This window comes from Mastigoproctus giganteus, chromosome 8 (assembly GCF_048544385.1).
Source record: "Mastigoproctus giganteus isolate SK-2022 chromosome 8, ASM4854438v1, whole genome shotgun sequence".
In the NCBI taxonomy this organism is placed as follows: Eukaryota; Metazoa; Arthropoda; class Arachnida; order Uropygi; family Thelyphonidae; genus Mastigoproctus; species Mastigoproctus giganteus.
The window spans coordinates 133,492,237-133,519,848 of NC_143582.1; the positions used below are offsets into that span (position 1 = coordinate 133,492,237).

At 36.8% G+C, this 27,612-nt stretch overlaps 1 protein-coding gene across 1 annotated transcript in view; it reads left to right on the forward strand.

Moving 5' to 3' along the window:
• Window positions 1-26,974, forward strand: part of LOC150081829 (uncharacterized) — a 353,456-nt gene extending 326,482 nt beyond the window's left edge. Inside the window, exons 11-12 of the mRNA XM_090379743.1 lie at window positions 16,414-16,510; window positions 26,382-26,974. Of these exons, the coding sequence (XP_090235869.1) occupies window positions 16,414-16,510; window positions 26,382-26,874 (590 nt within the window). The 3' untranslated portion in view covers window positions 26,875-26,974. The remainder of the gene's footprint in view (window positions 1-16,413; window positions 16,511-26,381) is intronic.
• Window positions 26,975-27,612: the final 638 nt, after the last annotated feature.

Sequence of the window (27,612 nt, forward strand, 5' to 3'; positions counted from 1 at the left end):
AATCTCTACTCCTACATTAAAAGCTATCTATGTGACAGATCTGTCAGTGTAGACACTCCCTACTCCAGGGTGATCAGAAAGGTCCACAGGGCTCGGTCCTAGGACCAACTTTCTGGTACACGGTCCTGGATGAGTTCCTATCTCAAGCTCTTGGGCATGTTAAGTCCCAAGCCTATGCAGACGATTTGATCCTTTCCGTACCTGCCAGCTCAAGAGCCCAGCTTGAAATTTCTGCTAACCAAGCACTCTGGCTCCTCCAGGAGTGGGCTACCCAGCACAACCTGACAATCTCGGCTGGAAAACCGAGCAGGCAGAGGCAAAAGTGATTCTTGCACTGCTTCGATTAGAATGAGCAGCAGCCTGGAAAGCAAAGTAATGGAGATTTCCGAGACTGTTGAGAGTCATAGTGGGACAAGTAAATACATGGGCTGTGTTAGGGTAACCAAGAGTAGGAACAGGTGCATGTATACTTGCATGTACACCAATGCTAGGAGTATAGTTAATAAATTTGATGAGCTTGAAGTGCTAGTCAAGATATTAAAGGCAGATATTGTTGGGATATCTGAGACGTTGTGTCACACAGATATAAGCAGTGCAGAATTCGGCGCCTCCGTAGCCGGGTGGGCAGGAGCAGCAGTGCATAGCACACGCTTCTTGATTAGACCGGGGTTCGAGCCTGTGACAATGCAGTGTTGATTCTGTTTGGTGTGAAATATGCACTGGGAAAGGAAAAATGAGATTAGGCGTGTGTGTTATAGACCAAATGAATCTAATGAGTATAATGAGCAATTCTGCAGAGAAATAGTTTGCCAGTAAATCTGAATGTCTTATAATGGAGGATTTTAACTTTCCAGATATTGACTGGAACTTGTGGGTTGGTCACTCGCATACTAGCAAGACTTTTGTGGATTTATTGGATGACATGTTTTCTACAGCAGCATGTTTGAGAGGCAACCAGAGGGAGTAATACTCTTGACCTGATTATTAGCAGTGAAGTCGCACTAATCAGTATGCTTTCCATAGTCAGTCAGAGGATTAAGAAGATTCTCGACACGAATTATAGCCTCTGGTCAATACATTCATGCATTAAGAATTTGCTGATAAAGGAACCACTGAGTGATCACAATGTACTGATGTGGGAATTACTTATAGAAGTAACTACCATCAAGGCTGAAGGGAAGGGCTTTTGCTTTCGTAAAGGTGACTACAGAGGTCTAAGACAGTTTTTAAATTCTGTACAGTGGGATCAACTGATGATGTTACCAGTGGTGACCCATAGTGGGCTCGCGCGAGCCCATTGTTATTTTTTTTAAAAATTTGCAAACCTGTTGTTGAGTCGATCATTTATTTTACAAATGAAATCCTGAATGGTATTATGGAGTATCCAGAATTGAAACTACGGTGGGGCGAGCAGGGGCCCCATTCCCAGCTTTTTAATGGTGCAGTCGATCGGTTATGTATTTTAAAACTGCTTCATTTTTGATTTAATTACAGTTGGACCTCTGTTTAACAAACTTCTTTATAGCGAATGGTTTTGATTCCTCTTGGTAATTAAATTTAAATAGTTTCCATTGAACAAAAAAAATTTCCATTTAACGAACAGGTTAGGAGAGACAACTTTGTATGCATTGTTCTCACGTCTGGCCTTGAAGGAATTTAGGTAATTAGAAAGTGTGAATTAAGAGTGAAAGGACTTACCATTTCACAATGTTAGTGGCATCCGTAAAACCTATGCAGTCACATACCGAGAAATTGCGCTACTCAATATGCTTTCCATAGTCAGTCAGAGGATTAAGAAGATTCTCAACACGGATTATAGTCTCTGGTCAACCTCTGTTGTGATTCCCCTTTACTCTCCTACAAGAAGTCATGTTTTTTGGAGAAGTGTGTGTTCCACGCCTTCCAGTAAATTTCTCCTGTCTATGTTTACATGGTCACAGTAGCTGAATATACGTGTGGTTCCGACTTTTTTGCACCGTATTCAAAGAACTAGGGAGAGTAGCAACGTAAGGGATGGGGTTGAGCCAACTAAGATATTATATAAACTTTACGAAGATGAAATGTTGGCAGATTTTGAAACTTTGTCAATCCTTTCGTTGTGTAGAAAATGTTCTAAAATATAATGGCATACAGGCAATAATTGGAAAAAAAAAAAAAAAAAAAACTGTATTACCAATTGTCAAGGCTCTCTCTAGTGTTCTCTCTCTCTCTCTCTCTCTCTCTCTCTCTCTCTCTCTCTCTCTCTCTCTCTCTCTCTGTGTGGTCTTCTCACTCTCATGTTTATTCCCCTTGACTTATGGCCATATTACTTTTCCTATGATAATTATTCTGAATGAGATGATTGTCGAGCTAGGAAAAAATCCATGCTCTCGGCCCTCAGGGGCTGTATAACATCTGGAGCTGCAGCATTGGATCGCGTTGTGATTAAGATTAAACGATCATAGTGTCAAACCAATCCCCGCTCTAACCTTTACTAGTTCATACTTGTTTCTACTGGTGTATGAGAATATAGGCAGAAAGAATGATATATATATTGCTTCCAGGTTTCTGTTCATAACCACAACATGAATCTTTTTAGGATTATAATAATGTATTGGCAAAAACATCTTTATAACTTACTGGATTCTAGTATCACTGGAACTAATCCTTCAGTAGACTTAATGTTTGGCCCTGGTTTAACAAGCTACAACGTTCACAAAACATTTCAATTCACAAAACACTTCAACGTAGAACAGAATGGTTGGATAACAGAGGATAACACCTTAGGCAAACTGTTTTTGGTGTTCTCATTACTTTACACTATCTTATATCTGTTCTGATGTGAACAGTCTCACCCCCCTCTCGTTTCTTATTCCAACAGCACCTTGCTGAAAGATTCCTGTGTACCACCAACCATGGGAGAAATTCCCTTTTATTGTTAAATTACAAAGATTAAATATTGTTTTTGAGGTTTACATTCACACAAATGAGATAATGGCTTACCAGTTAAATCTCTTGCTTCAGGACAGGTTGTGAGACCTCCTTCCCTCTGGTGGAAACTAGGGTGTGGTCCTTTGAGCCTGGTTTCCTTTGTCTCAGCTGCTCCTCGGCCGTTCACAAGGCTGGAGCCACACCAACTGCTGAACCTTCCCTTCAATTTGCCAAGACCCTCGACATTCGCCGATGACAAGACGTTGCACTCACTTTCCAGTCTCTGTTACAAAAGCAAAAAGGTCTCTCCTCAGTGCCTCACAGAATCCTTTATATACTAACATTATCTCGTTCTACATCACAGAGACAGAGTCATCCAAAAATGTCCATTTTACAGTGACACTACCATGTTTGGTAATCGTCCCGCGAAAACAACTGGATATCCCATCTCTGCTGTAGCAATAAAACCCTTTTTTGGTACCCTTTTGGGTGAGAACTGAGGCACTCTCCTCTCCTTCCTCTCTGTTGGTGAGAGCCCCACAACAGAGAATTGGGCGAGGAAATGCGCAATATCTATCCATACACTCTCTCCCTGGAAAACAAGTTTCTCCTCCCTTATTGTATTAAACGTAAGTTCCAAATGAATAAAGTTTTATAATTTTATTCAAAAGATTCCCAAGATACAATGCTAACGATAGAATAGTTGATTTTGGGTAGACCGAAGAGTTTTAAAGAAGCATTGTTTTAATAATTTAAAATATCCTAAGACACTGTATTAACTATTTAGTAGTTAATTAATTCCGCCTGATTATTGAGAGATACGAAACTCTCGGTCTAACACAATCTCCAAAAAACTAGTGTGAATTAAGGATGATTGCTAAAGAACTTGATGTGGAAACTATAAAGATCGGTCTTGTGTTTGGGCCACGTTGAGCAGCTTCTAGCTTGCGGATAGCAATTGTGGGTTGGAGGAATTATCCCACTTTGTGCAAACATTTTGAATTAGAAGTAAAATATTCCAGATTATTGAATCGACTTTTAAATTTGGAATTTCTTAATCATTTAGCACTAATGATCGACATCCTGCAGGAGCTCTCTTACCTTTCAGAAGCTTTACAGAATCACAATGGTGAAAAACACATAAATTAATTATGTTTTTTTAAACATATACACGTAAAATAAACAAATTAATTATGTTTAATTATATATAATTATTTGATGTTGCATAAGCTTGCTTTCCTGCATCATATGCATCTACTAATGCTAATTATTCGAACTATCAATGCTATTGCTAATTTGAAAAATTCTGAAGGAATCGAAAGTAAAAAAATTACCTTGTGACAAGTTATTAAATGCATTGTTTTAATGACTTATCCATTAATAACTTATCCTTAAAGGATAAGTTATTAATGCAACAGGGTGATTTTAAATTAAATAAAGAAAATAATGATACCATTGAAAGAAATTTTAAATATATGCTACCCGAAATCCTGGAATGTGAAAGAACTTTCGTCTCAGTGGCAAGGCAGTGAAAACCGAATAAGAAATTTCAGTTTTTTGATAAAATATGAAATAAAAATTAATGATTTTAGAGATTTTGTCGAAGACAGTTGATCTTTAAGATCAAGAGGTGGTAGATGACTTTCATCAACCGGTGAAATACCACCACTTTGCTTATTGGAGGCTTGAAGTGGTGAAACCCATGTTTAGTCTCTAGAGCAAAGTTTCCGGCATCCCCCTCCCTCCATACTTCTCCTTCAACCCATGCACGGTACTAAGTACTATAAGTTTTTTGATACCTTTCGTGTTTGGGGTTTTCATAAAAAAAAAATAAAATCAAGTGAAATTACCTTTTCAATTAAGAAAACCAGAAAATATCTTTGAAACCATTGCGATTAGCAGTGCCGAAGCTGAGTTTAGCTTTCAGCGTAATGAATAATATTGTGACAGTTAAACACGTTGCAGATTATGAAGACCATACATCTAAATGGAAAACCATTGCTTCAATTTGATCCGGATTGTTACATCGAATCATTGCTCAGCTATTGAGCTAAGCAGAAGTTCAACAATAAATATTAATAAAGAAGTAAATTCTTTATGGCAATTTTAATAAGTTTTTCTTGAATATTTGTGAAATATATATATATTTTTTTTTTTCATGTAATCTGTGATTTTTTGTTTATTTTTTCTAGAAAGTTTGTTTTTATGTACTATTTGTTTTTATATTGTGGAATGTTTTTTGATAGTTTTTATGTTATTTGTGATATGGGAAATATTTCATTTATTTTTTATTCGCAATATTAAAATTTTATCATGAAAAAAATGTATCCATTATATTTCCCTAGTTGTTACAAAAAAAAGACGAATAAAAAAGTTGCGTGTGTACCGATCACGCACAGTAGATGGTTTATGCCACAGAGCATCTTACTACTCTCTGGTTTATGCGAAACATCCTTCGTGTTTCTTTTTAGGTATTTTGATTTGTATATATTGATTACGAAATAAAAGAGCTTTTTTATTGTAAATATATTATTGATCGAGCTTTTTTATTGTAAATATATTATTGATCATTCACAGATTTTCATAATTTCTGGAAGACAAGATACAATGGATTTATTATAACAGCACGATTGATATACCGATCTTATAGTTGAAGCGGCATACGCAGCTGTTAGGGGACCCTAACAATGGAATTTAACGAAAATGCGAGACGAAAAAAGAAATTGTTGAAAAATATTTGTATTGTTGCAATCGTACTTACTGCAGTATTAACTTCATACAGTATTAAAAAATTCTAAAAAGTTACAAGACCAGACACAGTCGTATCCAGTTAACATCGTAAGGCAAGGCATGATGACCAGGTTTTTAAGTTTTCTTTAGATAGAACTAGAAACGTTTTACACATTCATTTATACGCATGGTTAAGGGGTTAATAAGCCGTATCTGTCCACCTTCCGAAATCCACTCCTGACTGAAAAAGATATCATACCGGTCACGAGAAATGCGTCACGCGCTCTAATCACACTACTTGTAGTATGAGCTTGGGAGTCGCCTCTAGCAGAAGCCACGGATGATGTCACTTTCGTGACCGATCAAATTTGTTCAGTAGAAAATCCGAAAAACTGCGACCCCCGTTGTTAAAATATTCGCAGCTCACCACTGGATGTTACTAACGTTGAATTCTAAATGGGAAGTCTTTAGGCACTTAATTTTGGAGGCTACTAGGCTTTTCATTGCAAATAAGAAATACTGTTCAAGATTTAGGCCTAAATGAATGTTAGATGAATTAATGAGGCTTGTGGCAGAGAAGAAAAATGTATGGGATGCAGTTAAAGTATCAGGTGACACAGAAGCCTATGGCAGGTATAAACTAGTCTGTAATCAAGTCACAAAGGAGGTTAGGCAGGCGAAGGCAGATTACGAGAAATCTTTGGCAAAGGATGCAAAGAAAAATAGCAAAGAGTTCTTTATTTATGTAAACTCCAGAAGGAAAGGTATGAATCGATTTGGACCACTTAACATAGATGGGTTGAATATTGATAATCATACTCAGGTTGCTGATCAACTGAATGAGTATTTTGCATTTACATTCACACATGAGGAATTATTCAATGAGGGGAATGCCAGACGTTTATCACACTCTAACAGGGAGCAAAGTGATTTTGTAATAACTGAGAGTAAAGTGGAGGAGAAATTGTTGAAGTTAAACATAAGGAAGGCACCTGGAGTGGACAGGATCTATCCAGTTATATTAAAGGAGGCAGTAAAGGAAATAAGCAAACCCTTAGCCATAATTATGAGAGCTTCCTTGGACTCAGGAGAGGTCCCCATGGACTGGAAGTGTGCAAATGTATCACCAATTCACAAAGGTGGTTCAAAAGGTGACACAAGTAACTACAGACCTGTTAATTTAAGTTGTGTTCCGGGAAAATTAATGGAATCACTGGTTAAAGAAGCTTTGCAGGATCATCTGGACAAGATGGCTGTAATAGTTAAGACACAGCATGGGTTTGTTAAAGGGAGGTTTTGTCTCACCAATTTGATTGGATACTATGATGTGGTCACAAAGCAACTGAATGCCAAAAATGAAATTGATATCATATACTTGGATTTCAGGAAAGCTTTTGATACTGTTGCACATGGAAGACTGCTTTGGAGAGGTACAAATTGGAGAGGTATGGTATTAAGGGTAAGTTGCTACAATGGATAAAGGGATGGTTGAGTGGGAAATGACAGAGAGTGGTAATCAATGGACACTGCTCTTCGTGGACAAATGTTATTAGTGGAGTTCTCCAGGGTTCGGGTTTGGACCCATGGTGGTTTTGTATATTTATCAATGATATTGATGAAGGTATATCAGGTTTAATGTCCAAGTTGGCAGATGATACAAAGGTTGGCAGGGTTGTTAACGAGGGTAAAGAGAGTATGCTACTCCAACTGGAACTAGATAAGTTGGGCAAATGGGCTGAGAAGTGGCAACTGAAGTTTAACATTGACAAATGCAAAGTACTGCATATGGGTAGCAATAACCGAAGAGAAATGTACCAACTGTGTGGTATTACACTCAGGGAAGTAGAAAGTGAAAAAGACCTGGGGTAATTGTGCAGTCAAATATGAAGCAGTGCAGACGGGCTTCCAGGGCAGGTCATGGAGTCATGTCAATGATATATAGGAATTTTGCTAGCAGGGACAGGGAGGTGATTATCCTGTTATACAAGGCAATGGTCAGGCCACACCTAGAGTACTGTGTACAGGTCTGGAGGCCTCATTTTAGAAAGGATTTGGAGTTTCTAGAACAAGTACAAAGAAGTGCATCAAGATTGGTGAGGGGAACAAAGGGGTGCTCTTACCAAGAAAGGATTAAGTTCTGCAAATTGCAGTGCCTGGAGAGTAGACACCTGCGAGGTAATCTGATTGAGGTGTATAAGGCCTTGAATGGGTTGAGCAAGTTGAATGCTGATGGGATTCTTCCTCTTGCTCAGCTAATTACCTGAGGGGACACAGTTTCAAATTGAGTAAAGATAGTTGTAGAATAGATGTACGAAAATTGGTCTTTAGCCAGTGGGTAGTTGATTGGTGGAACAGACTTCAATTTTTTGTTGGGGAAGCTAATAGCCTAAATAAGTTGAAGGCTGAGCTGGACAGGCATTTGGAACGAATGGAGGGGTGAAATGGGAGGGGTTTTTTTTTTTTTTTTTTGGGCTGATGCTGCATAAGCTTACTTTCTTGCATCATATGCCTCTGCTAATGCTAATTTTCAAAATTGTGCTATCTAAATTCAAAATAAACCAAGCAGCTTGACTAGGTCTATATGCTACTTATAGACCTAAAACGGCTAAATATAATTAAAAATTTAGCATTTGCCAGCGCTGCAAAAACTTGTCCAACGTGGATTTGGATACCTTTACCGATACTAAGTATCATAACTAGGAATATAAAACTATTTGTAGAAAACAAATTACATTATGCCAATTTAAGTCAATAAAACAGCAAAAATATAAGAAAAACTTCTATTAGCTGTAGCCATAAAAACTTCGCCCACACAGAGTGACTCATTGCTTGAAGTCCTTCTACATCACTGATGTAGAGTGGAACTCACAATTCCAAGCATCACTCCTTAAGGATGCTTCAACAGACTTCAAAGATGGTCGGAGAAGTGGCAGTTATGTTGCCACTTTGGGCATTGAATTAAAAACTATTCACATATAAATTACACACTTGATGGGGTTGAATTTAAAATGCTGGAGAATGAAGGGATCTGGGAGTTACAGTACAGGCAGATATGAAGTTTTCTGAACAATGTAAACAGGCAGCCATCTTTGGCATCCTATCAATGATTTATGGAACACTATCCTATACAGATAGGGAAGTCCAAATCCCACTGTATAAGGCAAGTGTAAGGCCACATTTGGAATACTGTGTTCAGGTATGGAGACTTCATCTGACAAAAGGTGTTGAGCTTCTTGAAAAATGGTCCAAAGATGGGCAACTCGAATGGGGAGATTTACAGGAGGACAACCGTATGAGGAAAAGACTGATTATGTGGGCTACAGATACCAGGCACCTCAGAGGCTTATAAGTCTCTGAGAGGGATTAGCAAAATGAATGAAGGTAGAATTCTCACTGTTCTAACAACTGTCATTAGAGGTCATAAATTCCAATTAGAGGAGTTGAGGTTTAGATTGTAGGAAGTTTTCTTTTAGTTAATGAGTCATTGATTGCTGGAATGAGTTCCTTCACAGGTAGTTGAGGCTCACAGTTTAAATAAAATCAAAGGTCTACTGGATACTTATCTTTGTGAGGAGGGAATCATATAATTTTTGTTTTGGACTTCCCCCCCCCCCATTGCAGCAAAAGCCTGTGGCTTTCTTGCACTATATGGCACATACTATTACTGTTCTCATCAAGACACAGAAAGCAAAAGGTGCACTTTTAATTTCTGCAGATAGCTGCATACTTGGATTTATGGTACAGGTAAGGCAGTGCATATGTGGACGTGGAAGGGTTGCCCTGTTCTCCAGTCTTCCAACAAAAATATAAATTTTATGCATATTTAGTAGTAATGTTTATTTTATTCTCTGAGATTTTGTTGTAAACTATCCACACATGCAGAATTAATTGTCTATCCCTTATGGCTCATATGCAACACTGAAAACATTGTTTCTGTTTAGTGCCAAGCATTCCTTGGCCAAACGATTATAGTGTGTTCAGTAAAGCACTTTTAAGCTCTTAAAGTGCTCTTTAAGCTTAAAGAGCTTTTGCTCCGTATAGAGATTATTTTTTTTCTGATTACTGTTTTCCTCGTTTTCTACTAGAGTAGCTCTTTGCACTACAGAAAGTAGGCAAAGGCCCATAAAGGAAAGTCACCTTTCTGTTTATTTTTCATATCTCTCACTAGCACAACTAACAGCCGCTTGGCACTGCTCCCCATGGCGGGGCTGGTAACCTGGGTGGTAAAGACAAATCCCCATGGCCAAAAGGAGCCATCATGGATAAAAATACTTATCCACCCTTAGAGCCTTCAAGCTCAAGAGCAGAAACTTACATTGATTGACCATGACTCCAATCACAACTTAGGAAATAATAATACAAGGAGACAGAAAACTGGTCATATGGAGCAACCCTGCCCATCGTTTCTAATTTTCCACTCCCTCACTAGTCAGCCTATGGGCAAACTGTCTCCCTTTGTGATTCAAAAATATCTGGAAGGTATTGCAGGATCTCCTAAGACTGTTAAGAGACCGCAATTAGGAAACTTATTAGTGGAAACTACTAACCACAGACATTCAGAGAAACTTTTACAGCTTACAAACTTTGCTGGCATTCCTGTAAAAAATATCCACTCGCACAACCCTAAATTCATCCAAGGGTGTCATATTCAGTTGAGATCTATTAAATGTCACCGAGGTAGAAATAACACAAAGGTTACAGGGACAAAATGTAATTGAAGTCAAACATATGACTAAAAAAGACAATCAACTTATGCCTACCAGAAATATTTTTCTCACCTTCAATACTGCTAACTTACCTGCCTCTGTAAAAGCAGGTTATTTACTTTGCCTCAATAGCCCATATATTCCCAACCCTTTGAAATGTTATAAATGCCAAAAATATGGCCACTCTCAAACTGTATGCAGAGGAGTTCCTGTCTGCCCCATTTGTGGGTTCTCAGATCACAATCAGAGTGACTGTTCAGCTACAAAAATGGCGTGCCGTAACTGCAAAGTTGACCACTCTTCATATTCCAAAACTTGTGAAAAATAGAAAACTGAGAAAAAAATAGTAAAATACAAGGTCGAGAATAAAGTCAGCTACCAAGAAGCAAGAAAACTAGTTGAACCTACTATAAACAAAAATATTAATTATGCTAATGTACTAAAAAAAATACCAAACATTCTCCACTCAAACAGATGTCACAGTTCCCACTAATAAATCAATTTCTGACTGGGCTAGAACTGTCCTCTCTGAGCAAAAACCAAGTGTACATAAACAACAACCCAAACTCTCAGACCAGGCAAATAATACTCCTCTGACAATACCAGCAGCATCTTCTCCAGTGAGTGCTACTACATCCGATATTACAAACTCAATTTCAATGAAAAACACTCAGTACACAACCATGGATTCAGATGGCACACCTATACATGAAGAGCCATTTTAGAATTCTACACTTAAGAAGAAACGGACACTGGGTTTTTTTTTTTTTTTTTTTTTTTTGTTTTTTTTTTATGTAAACCCCAAACATGAGATGTATTAGAACCTGTAGTACTTAGTACCATGCTTGGGTTGGAGGTTGAGAAGAAGAAAGAAGATATTTGTTGACATTTGAACTTCTGTAGACTGTAATTTTCAGGAAATACGTATGAAGGAATGTTGTTCCAGAAAACAGCAGTTGAATGAATAAACGAGGTATATGAAAAGTTGGTTCTGTGAGTTTGAAGTTGGACAGTAAATGTATGTTGGCTGGTGGCGGCATGTGTTCAGACTGTTTTGAAAAAGAGAGAGAGAGAGAGCGGGAATTATAGAAGCCAATTCAGAAGAACAGTGCCCGTGAAAATATCTGTAGAAGATATTTCCATAGAAGAGGCATGCAGCAGAAACAGTATGTCTATGGGACAACGAGTGGAGAGAGACTGTTAGAGATGAATCATTAATTAACCTAAGTGCCCTCTTCTGAATGGAATCAAGAAGCCTCAGAGAGGTTTTGGGGGCACCACCCCAGATGTGGGAACAATATTCCATCGTAGGATGTATTTGTGATTTGTACAGAGTGAACAGCTGTTTGGAAGAAAAGTAACGCCGAGAGTGAAAGAGAAAACCAAGTTTTTTTAGATGCAGAGGAAGCAATATTTGTAATGTGCTTGTGCTAAGAGAGATTGGAAGTCGCGTAATTCCCAAAAGAGATATATCATTTTGCCTAGAAATCAGAGTGTCACCAAAGATAAGACTAGGAGCAGAAGAATCCTTTTTCTGAGATATAAGACAAGACTGAGTTTTAGAAGGATTGAAATCAACTAAGTTGTCTTTGCCCCACTGGAGAATTACCTGGAGATCGGCATTTAAGGAATTGGTAGCGGATATTCTAGAACTTGAGAAGATGATTGAGCAGGGCAAGGTTTCTCAAACTGGAAAGTGGAATGCAATATGCTATCATCGGTAAAATTATGGATAGGATTTCCAGTCAATGGAAGAAGGTCATTAATATACAAGAGGAAAAGAGTGGGGGAAAAGAACTGAACCTTGGGGGACACTGGCATTAGTGAAGAAGTTAGAAGACAGAGCCATCTACCATCACCCTCAGTGAGCGATCAGAGAGAAAACTGGATAACCAATTACAAAAAACAGTAGGCAAACCATAAGACGGAAACTTGTTTAGAAGACCTTTATGCCAAACATGATTGAAAGCCTTTGAGATGTCAAGAGCAACTGCTTGAGTTTCACCAAACTTTTCCATTGAATTAGTCCATAAATGGGTAACATAAGCCACAATATCACCAGTGGATCGACGCTGATTGAATCCATACTGGTGATCGTAAATCATACGGAAGGTTTCTAGGTAGTTACGAGTTGGCAGTTAATTGATTTCTCCATTACTTTAGAAAGAGCAGAAGTAATTGCAATTGGATGATAATTGGATGGGAGGGATTTGTCACCCTTTTTAGGAACTGGCTGGATATGAGCAAATTTCCAAGCAGAAGGGAAAACACCTTTGGAATAAGAAAGTGAAAAAAAGGCAGCAAAGAACAGGAGTAAGTTCAGGAGCACAGGTTTTGAGAACAAGTGGAGAAATACCATCAGGACTTGGAGCTTTCTTAGCATCAAGATTCGTCAAAATTCTTATGACATCCTTTTGACGGAAAAAAAATGGGATGTTAGCAGGTCAGCTTTTATCCTTGGCTGAAGTGACAACAGAACCATCTGGTTTTGACAGAGGTGGGAGTGGAGATGGGCAAAAGTTGCGGCCAATAACTTTGGCAAGAGAACAGAATGCTTGGCTACCATTAGGGCAAGAAGCAAGTTTTCTACTCTTAGCCTGTTCAAACTCTAGTTTGGACTGATTAATAACTTCCTTACAATTGTTGCAAGCTTTGGTGTAGGCAGAAAATGAAACTGAAGAATTGGAAACAAGCCAATTACGATATGCAATGTTCTTTTCTTGAACAGCCTTAGTACATTTTATTGCAAAACCAAGGTTTAGATAAAGGGCGAGATTTTAAAGTGGAGTGTGGGATAAAGGATTCCATTCCTGCAAGAATAATCTCATTGACACAATCTGAGCAAAAGTTGACATCAGAAGTTTTGAAACAGTAATCCAACCAAGGAAAAGAAGAAAATAAATCTCGCAGATCATCCCATTTTGCATTCTTGTAATGCCAAACAATACGAGGTTGGGAATAGCCATGAGATAAAGGCTCCATTGGAGAAGAGACAATCACCAAGTTGTGATCTGCGGTTCCTAAAGGACCTCTTACTTCGACCGTGTACTAAGAAGGGTTGTTTGTGAGAAAAAGATCAAGCGTGTTGGTTGTGTGGTTAGGATTGTCCTGTTTTCTTGTAGGTAAATGAACAATCTATGTAAGGTCATTAGTAATTGCAAAAGCCTCAGCATCTTGACCAGCTGGGTCTGTGTGACTAGAGAACAGAAGCCAGGTCGAGTTTTGAAAATTAAAACCACCAAGGAAAATTACCTCACTGTTAGGAAAGTTGGACTGGAGAAAGTCAAGTTGCAAAGAGAGGAAGTCAAAGAGCTCCAAGTGATTAGTGGAGTTGGGAGAACGGTAGAGACAACAGATGAATTTGACACAATGAGGTAGAGAGATTTTAAGCCAGAGAAGATCGAAAAGTGGAGATTCCAAATTACCAAGTCTTTGACAGGGAATATCGGAATGGACATATGCACAAGTACCACCTTTGAGGCAAAAGGAATCATACAACGAATAATTTGGGCAACTGAGATGAACAGTAGCTGAATCAAATGATAACTGAGATTCTGTCAGAAAAAGTACATGGGGTTTGGAAGACTGCAAGTGGAAATGGACATCGTTGAGATTAAAATTGAAACCACAGTTGGCCAGTTTTCTCAAAAAATATAAACCAAAATTGGAACATCATAAGCCAGTCACCTTCAAAAAGCAGTCAGATACTGCTTCATCAATTAAACACAAATAACTTCTTGTATTTTGCAATGAGGCTGCAGAGGCTTTCGTTGCAACACAGATGATATCCATGATCTAATTTAGTGGTATTCTCCAGTTGCTGTATGTCTTCAGGAAACTTACCTAACTTTGCGAATTTCTCCTTCGATAAAGAACTGTTGCTTTTAATTGAAGAGATCGTTATACAGCAAATGCTGCCCACGGTGGTGTAGCAATCCTAATAAATTCAAAGATCCCAACTAAGCATATCACACTTCAAACTGAAATATAAGCTGTTGCTCTTCGTATAACTCTCCATATTGCAATAACAATAGTCTCAATCTACTTACAGCCCAACCACGCTTACTGTTTAAAAGAACTTGAAGACCTCTTCATACAGATACCTCTACCTCTCTGTTTATTATGGGACTTTAATAGGCACCACCCTTTATGGGACGCTACTAAATTAAATTAAATAGACGGGGTCGACTCATTGAAAGCCTTTTAGAGGCACTAAACCTCGTCATACTGAATACTGGAATGCACACTCACATTCAGCTCCAAACTGGACATACTTCAGCAATATTTGTAAAAGAATAAGATAAGTTTACCTTAATATGATACGTAGAAACACTTCCATATAATACTCTCCAGAAATGAAACTCTAATTCTGACACTGCTGAATGAGAATTCATTCGGCTGCATTCTCATTCAGCAGCGTTAGAATTAGCCTTTCATGCCATGAATGAAAAACATACTTTTTTGTTTAACGAGGCCAAAATACTTAGTGTCCAATGTAATTATACGAGACTATTAATTGCAGAAACTGTCGAAATTAAATTACATGAGAATTCTGTTAATGTTCGCTGGCCATATCTAATCTCCGGTTTGTGGTCCTTTACGTGCATGTGCAAAGACAAATGATCCCTATTTAAGTTTCATGCTCACCCCTATTCAGTAATTTTCGTTCCTGTGATCACGACATACGGTCGAAAAGTGTTGTCAGCTTCAGGAACAAAAATAGTTTTGCATTTTTTTCGTTATATTTCTTTGAATTAATCCATTTAATTTTTAATTGTGTTCATTTGATTTTTACTTATTTTTTACTGTTATGTAAGATTTTCGATTTTTTTTTCGTTTTAATTGCTGGAGAGTATCATACGGAAGTGTTCTACGTATTATATCGAGGTAAACTTCTCTTATTATTTTACAAATACTGATATCAACGTGAAATGTATTGAGCATTACAGCTCTGGTTCATACTATCAAAGTATTATAGATAAACACAATAACCTATGCATATAGAAATTGACTTGATGCAAAAATTTAAGAAGGATTTTTGAGATCCACACAAAAATTGACTGCAAACCGCTGATATCTTAGTGGGAGTAAAATTATGTTAGTCAGTGTTAAACTTAAAAAAAAAAAAAAGCACCTAACTCCTGTAATCACAGCAACCTTCCTACAAGAATTATATTTATTTACAATATTCTGTAAAACTGCAAATAGCAGGGCAGTTCAAAATACAAAATGAGTAACAGAGATGGTAGCACTGAAGCCCCTTTTCATGTATAATTCTTAGAAAACAACTCAACTGGGTGCTCAGTTAAGCTTTCAGAAAGGAGCAATAGCCACTAACCTTGAACTGGTGATTAACATGTAGTAGATATACTACCAAGGGAGTCTGTTGGACTGGGCATCACCACTGCCATATTAATATACCTTAACTTTACAGAAAATTTTGATAAATTAATTCTTTAATAAGTTTTATATAGTTGTAGTGGTTTATTGATTTAAGGAAAGTAGCATCTCTTTGGATTCTAAACTTTCTTAATTTTCTCCCCAAAATGCAAAAATTTACCTAACTTTTATGAAGCTCTTCATAATTTTACATTATATGTATACTGTAAACCTTCACTTTAATGGACTTCAGAAATAACACAGCATTCACTGAACTAGACTTTTTGTTCATTTAGAACGAATAATAAAATTTTTTGTCTTGGTACCATTAGTTAAAATATCTTCAAAATAATGCAAAGTGCCAAGAAGCGAGAATTTTCTTCACCACCTTTCACCAATTTTTTCAAACATATGAGAAATCAGTTAGAATTCCCATTGCTGCTTATAAAACACAACATAATTTCAGCATCTTCTACTTCCACAGTAAATGCAAGTTTAACAGACACTGGGATTAAGTAGACAGATTTTACCACATATAGTTATTAAGGCAAGTTTTTAGTGTACAATCTAAAAAATATTGTGATGATTGTTTTATTCAAACTGATGTCATCCTTTTCCAAGCAACATTATATTAATATATATTTTAACCATTTTATTTTTTGTTCATATAGTTGTTATTATTTTCAAGGATATGCTGATTCTGCTAAAAGAATGCGTATGAGAATGTATGCTGATGATGAAGAAAAGCACAAGGAAAAAAAACAAGAGCCACTGCAGTATCCTAGGTAAGTATAGAGCAGTATAATTTCTAAAATTAGAAAATAAATTTTTGATATATATACGCTATATATATACTATATATTTCCAGAAGTATCTAGGCATCCCCGGGACTTGATAAAAATGAACCATAGTTGCCATCGACATATATGAAAGAAATTATGTTCATGCTGGATTTATGTAAATTAGTGAAAAATAGATCTGCCATGGTCATTATACGTTGCGTAGGAGGTCATCCTTATGACCAACCATATGGTAATAATGATGCCACATTAGCAGTCAATTTTGCCACTGGAGGCAACACATCCTAGATCAACGAGGACTGATGCAATTACCAAATGGAAATGTCATGGTGCTACAACATGCAGAACATTCACATAAACTGCAGAAATTGATGGAAAGAGACCAGAGGGTGCTCAAAAGATTGGTATGTAGATCTGGTTGTTGATCCTCATTGAATATTATCAAAGAAGAGTTCATTGAAGCAACAGGAACTGATATTAGATTTTATTGAAAACTGTGTCGCAGAAAGCAGACATCATGAACACACTGTCACCTGGCCTGCCCCTGGCACACAACTAGGCAAGTTGACAGTGTGCACTGTTACAAATCACGATACAAAGTTTCCAAACTTATTATTACGTATATGGCATGGCAACTTATGTGCAGAACACTGTTGAGAATGCTTCGCAAATTTCTACTCACACCAGTTACAAATTACATGTTGTTGCCATTAAGATAGGGGATATTACAGTCACTAACTTTTACAAGCCTCCAACCTCTGTGGAAATCGTATGTTCTCCACCAGCAGGTGCATCCAGCAGTCTGCATGGGCAATTGTAATAGTCACCATGAAGAATGGGAATATCGTACTGATGACCTAAATGAGGAAATTGGCCTGAGGAACACAACATCCACCTTGTTTTTGATGCAAAGGATAACAATACATTCAGATCTGTTGTGTGGAACCAGGAGTATAATGCAGGCTTGTGTTTTGTTTTTATGGATGAGAGCAGTCAGCCTCTAGCAATCTCTTGGGAACTGCTTAATGATTTTCCTCACAGTCAACACCATCCTGTTCTCATAATCTGCATTCAGCTACCGCTGGCAGCTTTTCCCAATGATCTTGGCAAATGCATCAGATGGATACTGCCTACAAACATTAACTATGATAGGTTTGTAAGTGCTGTAATCATCACAGCTAAAAAGCATATCCTAATCTGCTATCAGAAGGAATATATTCCTGGGTAGAGTGAGGCCAGTGAAAGTCTTTACCAACAGTTCCTTAACGGTGGCAACAAAGAAGTAGCCGATGAGTTATTGCATAGTTTAAATAGTGCACAAAGACAAAAATGGATAGAAACTGTTGAATCCATGGATTTCAAACATTGAGTAGAAAGGCATGGTTCCTCTTATGAAAATTGAGAGGAGTCGATTCAGTAACTTGTGCAAATCCTGCCACAACCCCCAACAAGATTGCTACACATATAGTCTCAATGTCCGGTGCTCTAAAGAGAGAGGGGGAGAGAACTTACCACACATATTAAGAGAGAATTAAAAATTCTGAAAGCCACAAGTTGTCCTGAGTCAGAAAGAATATTACCACGATATTACAACTGTGCTAAAGGACATCAAAGCTAGTAAAGCTCCAGGGTTTGTTTGAATACATCCAGAATTCCTGATTAAGTATTAGCTTTCAATGAGAAAGAACAGTTCATTGCTCACCAGCCACCAAGTATAAAGCTCAGAAGAAATAAAGCACTGTAAACGTTTTAACATAATGAACATTGTAAATCAGAAAAGTGGGGGACTTCCCACATCGCCTGTCCATTCCCTCTAATAATTTGTCTAATTCTTCCTTAATTTCTTAAATAGTCTACTCCCACAATAACAGATAAAAGTTTGCTTTAACAGTCATCTGCTCATTGGCTGAAACAATTTCTGCAAATCCATCACTCACGCAACCAGCCTTCTTCAATTTCAGTTTATGCCTGTTTGAGCAAGAGTAAGGGTGCCATGGTCAACATTTAGCTTACTCAATCCATTCAAACCCTCAGATCTCCTCACCGTTGCCTAGTTTTCTGACACTGTGATTGGGAGATCACAGATATACCAAAAAAGACTTCAGACCTCTCTCTGAAGTCTTTTTTGGTATATCTGGTTGCCTTCCCTAATCTCATTGCTCTTTTCTGAACACATTCCAGCAGATCCACACTCTTCCTAAAATGTATCCCCCAGTCTGGCAGTTGTACGATCTGCCTAATGCTGCCTTGAAAGCATAAACAAATGGTCTTCCCCCCCCCCCACCTTTCTGTTTATTTAAGTGTATCCCATCCCTGTATAAATACCTACTTCTCTTAACAAGTGCAGACCATGCTAAGAAAAATTTTACTCCAAGGCTGAATTGACTGACAAGGCAATCATCATATACTCCTTCCTATTGTGTCTGGGCAGAAAAGTAGACACTTTCTAATTCATTCTAACTTGCTACATTTATCTCAACATTGCCGTATACTTGTTATAAATCCTCAGATGGCCTACTCTTAAATATCATTAGTACCAATGTGCACATCACTTTTTGTGCCCTTAAAGCATGTCCTTGCTCTACAACAAAATCAACTTTTACTCTTGGCAAATATACCCTAATTTTTTTTCTACAAAATATATTTCCCCTTTTACTTCACAATGGCGCCTCCGTAGTCAGGTCGGCAGGAGCAGCAGTGCGTAGCGCATGCTTCTTGATTAGACCGGGGTTCGAGCCCGTGACCACCAAATACGGAGGATGCGGAAAGGTCAGGGAATGACTACCGCATATCCCCGGAGCAATATGGCCTTAGTCGCTAATGCTCCTAAACCAAACAACAACAACAACTTCACTGTATAATCATCACTTCTTTCAATGGAGGATTTTGTTGTTCAGTGTGATGCACGAGTCTAGCCTCCAGAATTGTGTTGGGTGGCTGAATGTTGAATGAGTCCCTCGTTTTAATTCCTTTGAGGGAATCATCGCTGTTCCTTTAGCCCCCTCAGATAAGCCTATCAGAATAATCTTTCGCACTCCCTACAGTGAAAGCCTACAAAGATGTCTCCTTATCATATCTGTCAGGGGCCCTCTCTCTCTCTCTCTCTCTCTCTCTCTCTCTCTCTCTCTCTCTCTCTCTCTCTCTCTCTCTCTCTCTCTCTCTGTGGTTTCTCTCTTGTTTATTCCCCTCGACTTATGGCTGTATTACTTTTCCTCTGATAATTATTCTAAGTGAGATGATCGTCGAACTAGGACAAAATCCGTGCTCTTGGCAAATTCAAGGCTGTTCTAGCAATTAACTGCTGCGGCATCGGATTCGTGTTGTGTTAGGTCGGACGATCACAAAGTGTCAACCCAGCCCCTGCTCTTACCTTTATTAGTTCGTACTTATATATGAGCAGAGAGAGTGAGACATTATGTAACACACAACATTTATTTTAACAAAAGAAAGCATGCATACAGACTTACACTCCATCTAGTGGTTTGTGTAAAAATAAAATTATATATATATATTGCTTCAAAGTTCTGTTCAAAACAACAATATTGTATTGGCAAAAACATTTTTACAAACTGGATTCTGGTATTGCTGGAACTATTCCTTCAATAGACGTATTGTTTGGTTCTGGTTTAACAAGCTACTGCATTCACAAAACACTTCAACATAGAATAGAATAGGATGGTTGGGGACAGAAAAACCTTAGGCAAAGTGCTTTTGATGTGCTCATCACTTTAGACCATCTTACATCCATTCTAATGTGAACAGGCTCACTCACTCCCTCCCCTTTCTTATTCCCACAGCACCTTGCTGTAAGATTCTGTGTACCAACTACCATGGGAGAAATTCTCTTTCATTGTTAAATTAACAAAGATTAAATATTTAGGAAGGAAGCATTAAAAATAGTATCTGTTTGTGTTATGTTCTCGAGTTTTACTTTCACACGAATGAGATAATGGCTTACCAGTTAGATCTCTTGCTTCAGGTTGTGAGACCTCCTACCCTCTGGTTGAAACTAGGGTGTGGTCTTCTGAGCCATGTTTCCTTTGTCTCAGCTTCTCCTCAGCCGTTCTTAAGGCTGGAGCAATACATGACTGCAGAACTTCTCTCTCTCTCTCTCTCTCTGCCTGCCCCTTAGTGCCTCTCAGAACCCCTTTATATACTAACATTATCTCGTTCTACGTCATGGTGATAGAATCATCCAAGAATGTCCATTTCACAGGGACACTACCATTTTTGGTAACCGTCCCACGAAAACGACTGAACATACTGCCTACGCTGTAGCAATAACAGCCCTTTTTAGTACCATTGCAGTCGTGAGAACCGAGATGCTCTCCTCTCCTTTCACTCTGTTGGTGAGAGGCCAATGATAGAGAACTAGGGCGAGAAGTTGTGCAATAGCTGACCATACACTCCCTCTCTCCCTGGAAGATAAGTTTCTCCTCCCTTATTGTATTAGACGTAAGTTCCAAATGAATATAGTTTTATAACTTTATCCTACAGATTCCCGAGATACAATATTAACAATAGAATAGTTGATTTTGGGTAGACCAAAGAGTTTTAAAGAAGCGTCGTTTAAAAAATTAAAATATCCTAAGACACTGTATTAGCTATTTATCAGTTAATAGATTCAGCCTGATTATTGAGAGATCCCGAAACTCTTGGTCTAACATATCTCACTATATAGTACATTGTGTTTTGAGTCAAGCGGCACCGGTGGTTTCTCACAACTCTGCGACCAGTTTTCTTGTGTTGAATACAACACATTGTAAAGGCCAGATATTGTGAGTGATGTGGTTATGTTGTTCATCTGACCTCTTAGCCTAGGGCCCCACCACAACCCCTAGTTAGTATACCACATTTCTTGCTACAGCTAACATGACAAAAAAACAGCACATAGTGCAGCGTATGTAACTTGGATTTGCAAAAGTACCTCAGAAGAGAACCATCAACTGCTGTTGATGGTTCTCTTCTGTGGTGCTCTTGCAAATTCAAGTTCTGCAAACATATCACAAGTTGCACATTTTTTTTTTAGGCTGTGATGTGTTGGGGAATCGGTTCTCCCCTAAGTCACAGCACGCCTTCTACTTTGTGCCTGTTGCTTTGCTGCTTTAGTCTGGGGCATGATATCGAATACTATTGATTAGCAATAAAATTAATAAGATTAATAAATTTAATTAATTAATTATCAATACTACACCATCTAATAGATTCTTAAATGGTTGGTAGACATTTTACCACTAAAACTAGATTCACAGTCTAAGGGAAGTATTCTATCTGATATCATACTCAATATGTTTTCCAAATTATTAAAAGCAAATATACAACTTCTTACAAAGTGTACCCTTCAATATATGTCAATATCTGATTACATTTTACCACTAGAACTAGATTCACAGTCTATTAAGGGAGGTATTCTGTCAGGCACCATACTCAAATGTTTTCCAAATTATTAATAGCAAATATACAACTTTTTACAATGTTTTCCATCAAGATCTGAATAGTACAGTGGAAGCATATGACTGCACTATTATTTCATTTGTTTTCTCACCAGTTTGCCCAGAAATTAGTTCATACTCAAAATGATGATGGCCTGCGTTGAAAACAGAGGATTCTGTGATATTTGTTTCATCTGAACATTTCCATATTCATTTTGAAAATTCCCAGTCTCTCTCTCTCTCTCTCTCTCTCTCTCTCTCTCTCTCTCTCTCTCTCTCTCTCTCTCTCTCTCTCTCTCTTCCCCCCCAATGGTGGTTCTACTTTTCTTATTGAAGGAAACTTGGTAACTTTCCATAATGATATTCCATGACAGTATTTGAATACTTTTATAAATGTATGCCTGTTTTAAAGTTGGCAATCCTTCACTCTTGGTAGATTCTTTATCTTTCTTCCACATATACCAGTATATTGTGTGGTGCAATGCAATGGTTTTCTAGAGCCGGCTTGCATGCGGCGATTCTTTAATTTTCAAGAATTTTTCAAGCCAGTTGTTAAACCAACAATGGCTATAAACTGTAGAACAGCACGCATGTCAACCCACAATGGTTAGCGGCATTCCACCATAGCTGAGTGGTCAGGCATGTGGGTGCCTTTAGTGACCTGGGTTCAAGCCCGTGACTGCTGAATACTGTGCTGTTTCTTGTATTCTTTCTACCTTGTGAACTCCTGACTGTGTGGTCATCCTGGAGTATAAACAGAAAATTTATTTATTTGGGCAATAACTTTATATAGGTGATACAAAGAATCCAGCCAGTGCATGCTTATTTCGGCACACTTTGTGCTTTCTTTTCTCCGTCCCCTTCCCTATGCATCAGCCTGTGTAGGGATTATCTCCACTAGCAATTTTACAATAATATTATTTCCACCAAAATCTACTTAGTTTTGTCTGGGCTGCTTCTTAAAGTAACAATATTCCCATGCTTGACATCTGTCAAAGATTTTGCATTTCTAGAATTGTTGTAAATTTGTATTATCCAAAGAAGTGGCCCAATCGCAACCATAGATTAGCTACAGATACGAGAGCTTGGAAAAATTCAATGAAAACGTTTTGTGAGAATCAATTTGCTCTATGGAAATTACTATAAAAAAATGAAAATTTTATCATTGTTTTGAAATTTTTTATTCCAAATTGTTGTAAATCAGTAAAACTTAAATATAAACACACATATTCTTGGTCTTGTGGTTTGTTTTTTTTAAGCAAGCCAGTTGTTAGTTTGCCAGCACACCACTCATACCATGCCATTTTATTCCCTTGCCTCTCACAGTTTTGTAAACATTTTTTTTTTTTTTTTTTTTTTTTTTTTTACATTTCTGTGGTTTTGCTTTCTACCTTTGAGACAGTCTTGTTGCCTCTCTAATGTTTCTTCAAATCAAAATCATCACTGTTGATATTGGGCTCTCCAATATCAACAGTGATGGCAGAAGAATAGACTCACCAGTCTGTTCTTCTCCCATCATAAGCAAGCTGATTGACTTCTTTCTCTTTTAGAAGCTGTGATGTCATATGGATTATACATCTTCTTTATAGTTTTATTGTAGACATCTAACACAATATGGTTTTTGTAATATCACCTGTGATTTTAAATATCTCCATGGTCAACATGATGTCACTTTATACTTCCTGTTCTTCCTTAGCCATCCATGTCAGTTTATATACTGAAAGAACATTCCAAAAGAGTTTCAAATATTTCTTGGCTGGAATGTTCTAGAATTTCTTGTAATGTATAGTGATAGTGACAGGTGACCCTCAAAAATGTTTTCTCATTAACTTTAATCAGTGATTAAAAATTTTTTGTCTTCTTAGAGGTAGTCAGACTTTTACTGCAGTTGTTTCTGAATGATATTTGTATGGTTTTTTCATACAGAAGTAGCACAGAAGAACCTGTCAGGTTACCTGCCGCAGTCTTTAACTACTTCGTTTTTTGCTTGAAGAGTAGTGTGATACTAGACAAGCATTGGTGCTTCATTTTTTTTAAATTTTAAGTTATTTGTTTTTCTTCTCATACTAACTCACCAAACATCTACATTCTTACCCTAGTTGTTTCTGAATATTGGTTTTTCGTATAATCAGTAAAGTTGATTGTATGAAATCAGTATTCTCTCCAGTGGTAACTACACTGCAGGAAGCAAGATACAGTTTCAAATTTCACATGCTGCAAAGTGTGTAATTTTAAATAAATTTTGAAATAAACGTCTAAACAGAAGTAACTAATAGTATTGAATTATATATAATAAAAGGTTTCTTTAATTTTTTTTAATAATATTTATATACATAGTTAGCAGAAATATATGCATATGGACATACTTGGAATTCCACATATTTAATGGTTTTTTAAACTAGAAAATGGAAGAGAATAAGAGGCTGATATTTCTATTTTTTTTATCTGTATCTTTTTTGCAAGTTTCATCAGAATTATTTTATTTTTATTTTTTTTTTTTTGGAAATGAAAGATTTAAAATTTTATTATGTTTTAAAATTAAATTTTTTTTATTATAACTTAAAGTACAACACCATAAGTGCAGTCCACTAAGGAATATGAAATATTGGCAAAAATGGTGGCCTCAAGTGATCGGCCACCATTTTTGGTGCCACCACTGACAAGTTAATTCCAGTTTGGAGAGATCCAAACAGGGCTATAGTTATCTAATTTTAGGTGGAGGAGTAGGCTTCCCCAGTGAGTTATTCCAGGTTTGTTTTTCAACATCACCTGTATCTGTATCCATTGTCACTGTAATTTCCATGATACCTTCTCTTCTTCCTTGGTGGTCATCCATGCCGCTTTATATACTGAAAGAAGGTTCCCAAAAGAGCTTCAAATATTTCTTGAGTAAAATGTTCTGGAAGTTCTAGTAATATATATGTCATTAATCCATTCTGCACAATTTTAAAGATTTGATTTATTCTACTCCTCTATAACAGTATAGTGGTTTTGCCACCTCTTTAAAGTTTGGAAATGTCTTGGTGTTTGACTGATTGGAGACTGGATTTTTAGCTGATTTTGGTGGAGGAATAGGGCTTCCCTGTTAGTTATCCCAGCTTTATTTTTCATCCTGCACAATATGAAAATCAACATGATTCAAATTGCTGGTGCATTATAAAACCTGGAAAAAAAAAAAAAAAAAAACACTTATTCTTTATTCTGGCATTTAAGGGCACATTCACACACACACAATACTGAAGTAGATCTGCTAGTGCTTAATCCTGCATCCAGCCAATAAAATTAAAGTTCATTCATGCCTCTTTAATTTTATTGGTTGGGGGAAGCATTAGGGAATTAGCCTTATTATTGCATGTGTAAATGCACCTAACTGATATAAACATTTCTAATTGACTTTTTTTTTTTTAAATAAAATCCATATAAAATGAACAAACAAGCAAGATAGATGCCTAAAAAAAAAACTTTCCAACAACTTTTTATAAACCTGTCTTCAAATGAATAATTAACATGGCACAACTATTTTCCCATACTTCTGCTGCTTCAACCTGAACAACTCTAATCACTAACAAGTGGGAAACAGTTATATTAACTTACAACTACAGGAAAAGGACATTATAGAATCTGAGTTCTGTACCCCCACAGACTTCTCCAGCCTGAAGCAGGCACTTTTGCAAGAGGTAAGGGAAACTTGTAGCCATTACATCGCAGTATGAAAACAAATTTCAGAAATTCCATTATCATTTCCATAAAGTTTAGAACCACTCAGTAATACAAATGCTTCTTGTGGTCTGTTACTTTGTACAGATACAGGTGTATATATATATATATATATATATATATATATATATATATATATATATTTATTTTTTTTATTTTTTATTTTTGTGATTTATGTGCAACAGTATAACATCCAGACTGATTTTCAATGGCTCCTTAATATGCTTGTGGCCACATCATTAACTTTTTCCTCCAGTACAATTATTGGTCTGCCAGATCTTGCACTATGACAGATTGAACCTGTTGAAAATAACTTTGCACTTAACTGCCATACAGAGTTTTGGCAGGGAAATTGTTCAGCAAACACTTGTCTTACATTTTCAGTATTTAATTGTATTGTTAAGCAATTTCTCTATTAATTGGACAGCAACCAAACAGCAGCTGTTTGCTGTTCATTTGCTAGATGGAGTGGGTAAGATGAATTATCTGCCCAAACTACATAGAGAACAAAGTTTTATCTTTGTAACTTAGAATATTTAGATATGTTGTTCTTATTTATTTTAATTTTATGAAAATTCATTTCAATTTTAAATACTTCTATAATTGTTAAAAAAAAAAAAAAACGGAAAGTAATAGCAAAAAACTTCTTAGTATAGAATAATGAATTCCTTAAAATTATTACTCTTATTTTTTTTCCCTCATTTCAGGACACATCCTGATAAAGTGAATATCAAAGAAAGACTAGGAATGACAAAAATATCAAGTGGAAATCATTACTCTGATAGTGATTCTGAAGAATCAGAAAGCAGTGGAGAAGGAATTCAAAATGTAGAGGTGGGGGATGCTGGTGATAGCAGTGATAATTCTAGTTTTATGGCAGCTGATAAAGAAAGTCAAAAATCCAGTGTTTGGAATAGATTAGCTAATATTAAATTCATAAATCAAAGACGAGAACAAAGGGTAGAGCAAGTGGACAATGACTTGATATATAAATTGACCAATATAAAAGACCTTAGACATAAACTGGGTGGTGCTACCCCTCACAAAAATGATGGCATGAGATCAGTGGTTCGTTTAGCAGGTGACTTGAGATCAAAATTAGACCAGCTTCGAAGAAAACGAGAGGTTCAAAAACACAGATCACCCCTTCTTATTCAAGTTGATAATGATAAAGAAGAGGAAGATAACAGTGATTCATGATTAATAAAAGTACAATATACTATTTAAAAAAAGTTGGCAGCATATCTTTTAATAATTATGTAAGGATAGTATATGTATGTTGCAATGATTGAAATGTCAATAAATATAGATCACACACACACACACACACACACACACACACACACACAGTATTGTAAATAAATTGTTAATAAATTTGACTGTTTACAAGAGTTAATTTTTCTAAAGATATTTCATAGTTTAATTCAACTTTAAAATGAATTCAAAAAAATTCAAAAACAATTTTGAATTGTTGCACACACTAAAAGGCACTAGGGTATAATATCTTGCTTATTTTTGGTCTATTTTGTCATCTGTATGTTTTTTTTTTTTTTTTTTTTTTTTTGTCATATTTCAGCTGAATTATTTGAATTTGTTAAAATAGACTAAGTATTAAAATTTAGATTTTACAATTTCTGAATTTAAATTTTGCCTAATGACCCCCCACCACCACACCCACAGTGGGAAAGTTGTAGCTCACTTTCAGTTTGTAGCCTAAAAACAATATACACATAGCTCTGAAATGTAAGAAATAAAATAAAATAGGCAGTGGTTGTGTTATGTGATGCTCTTCAATATGTACATTTAATTGTATATGTGAGGGCACTTTGTAGGGTCTATTCATACTACAGTGATCATTCTACCCCCCTCCCCCCAAATAAAATCAATTTACATACATTTCAGGAGTATACAGCTGATAATTTTTTAAACTAAACTGAG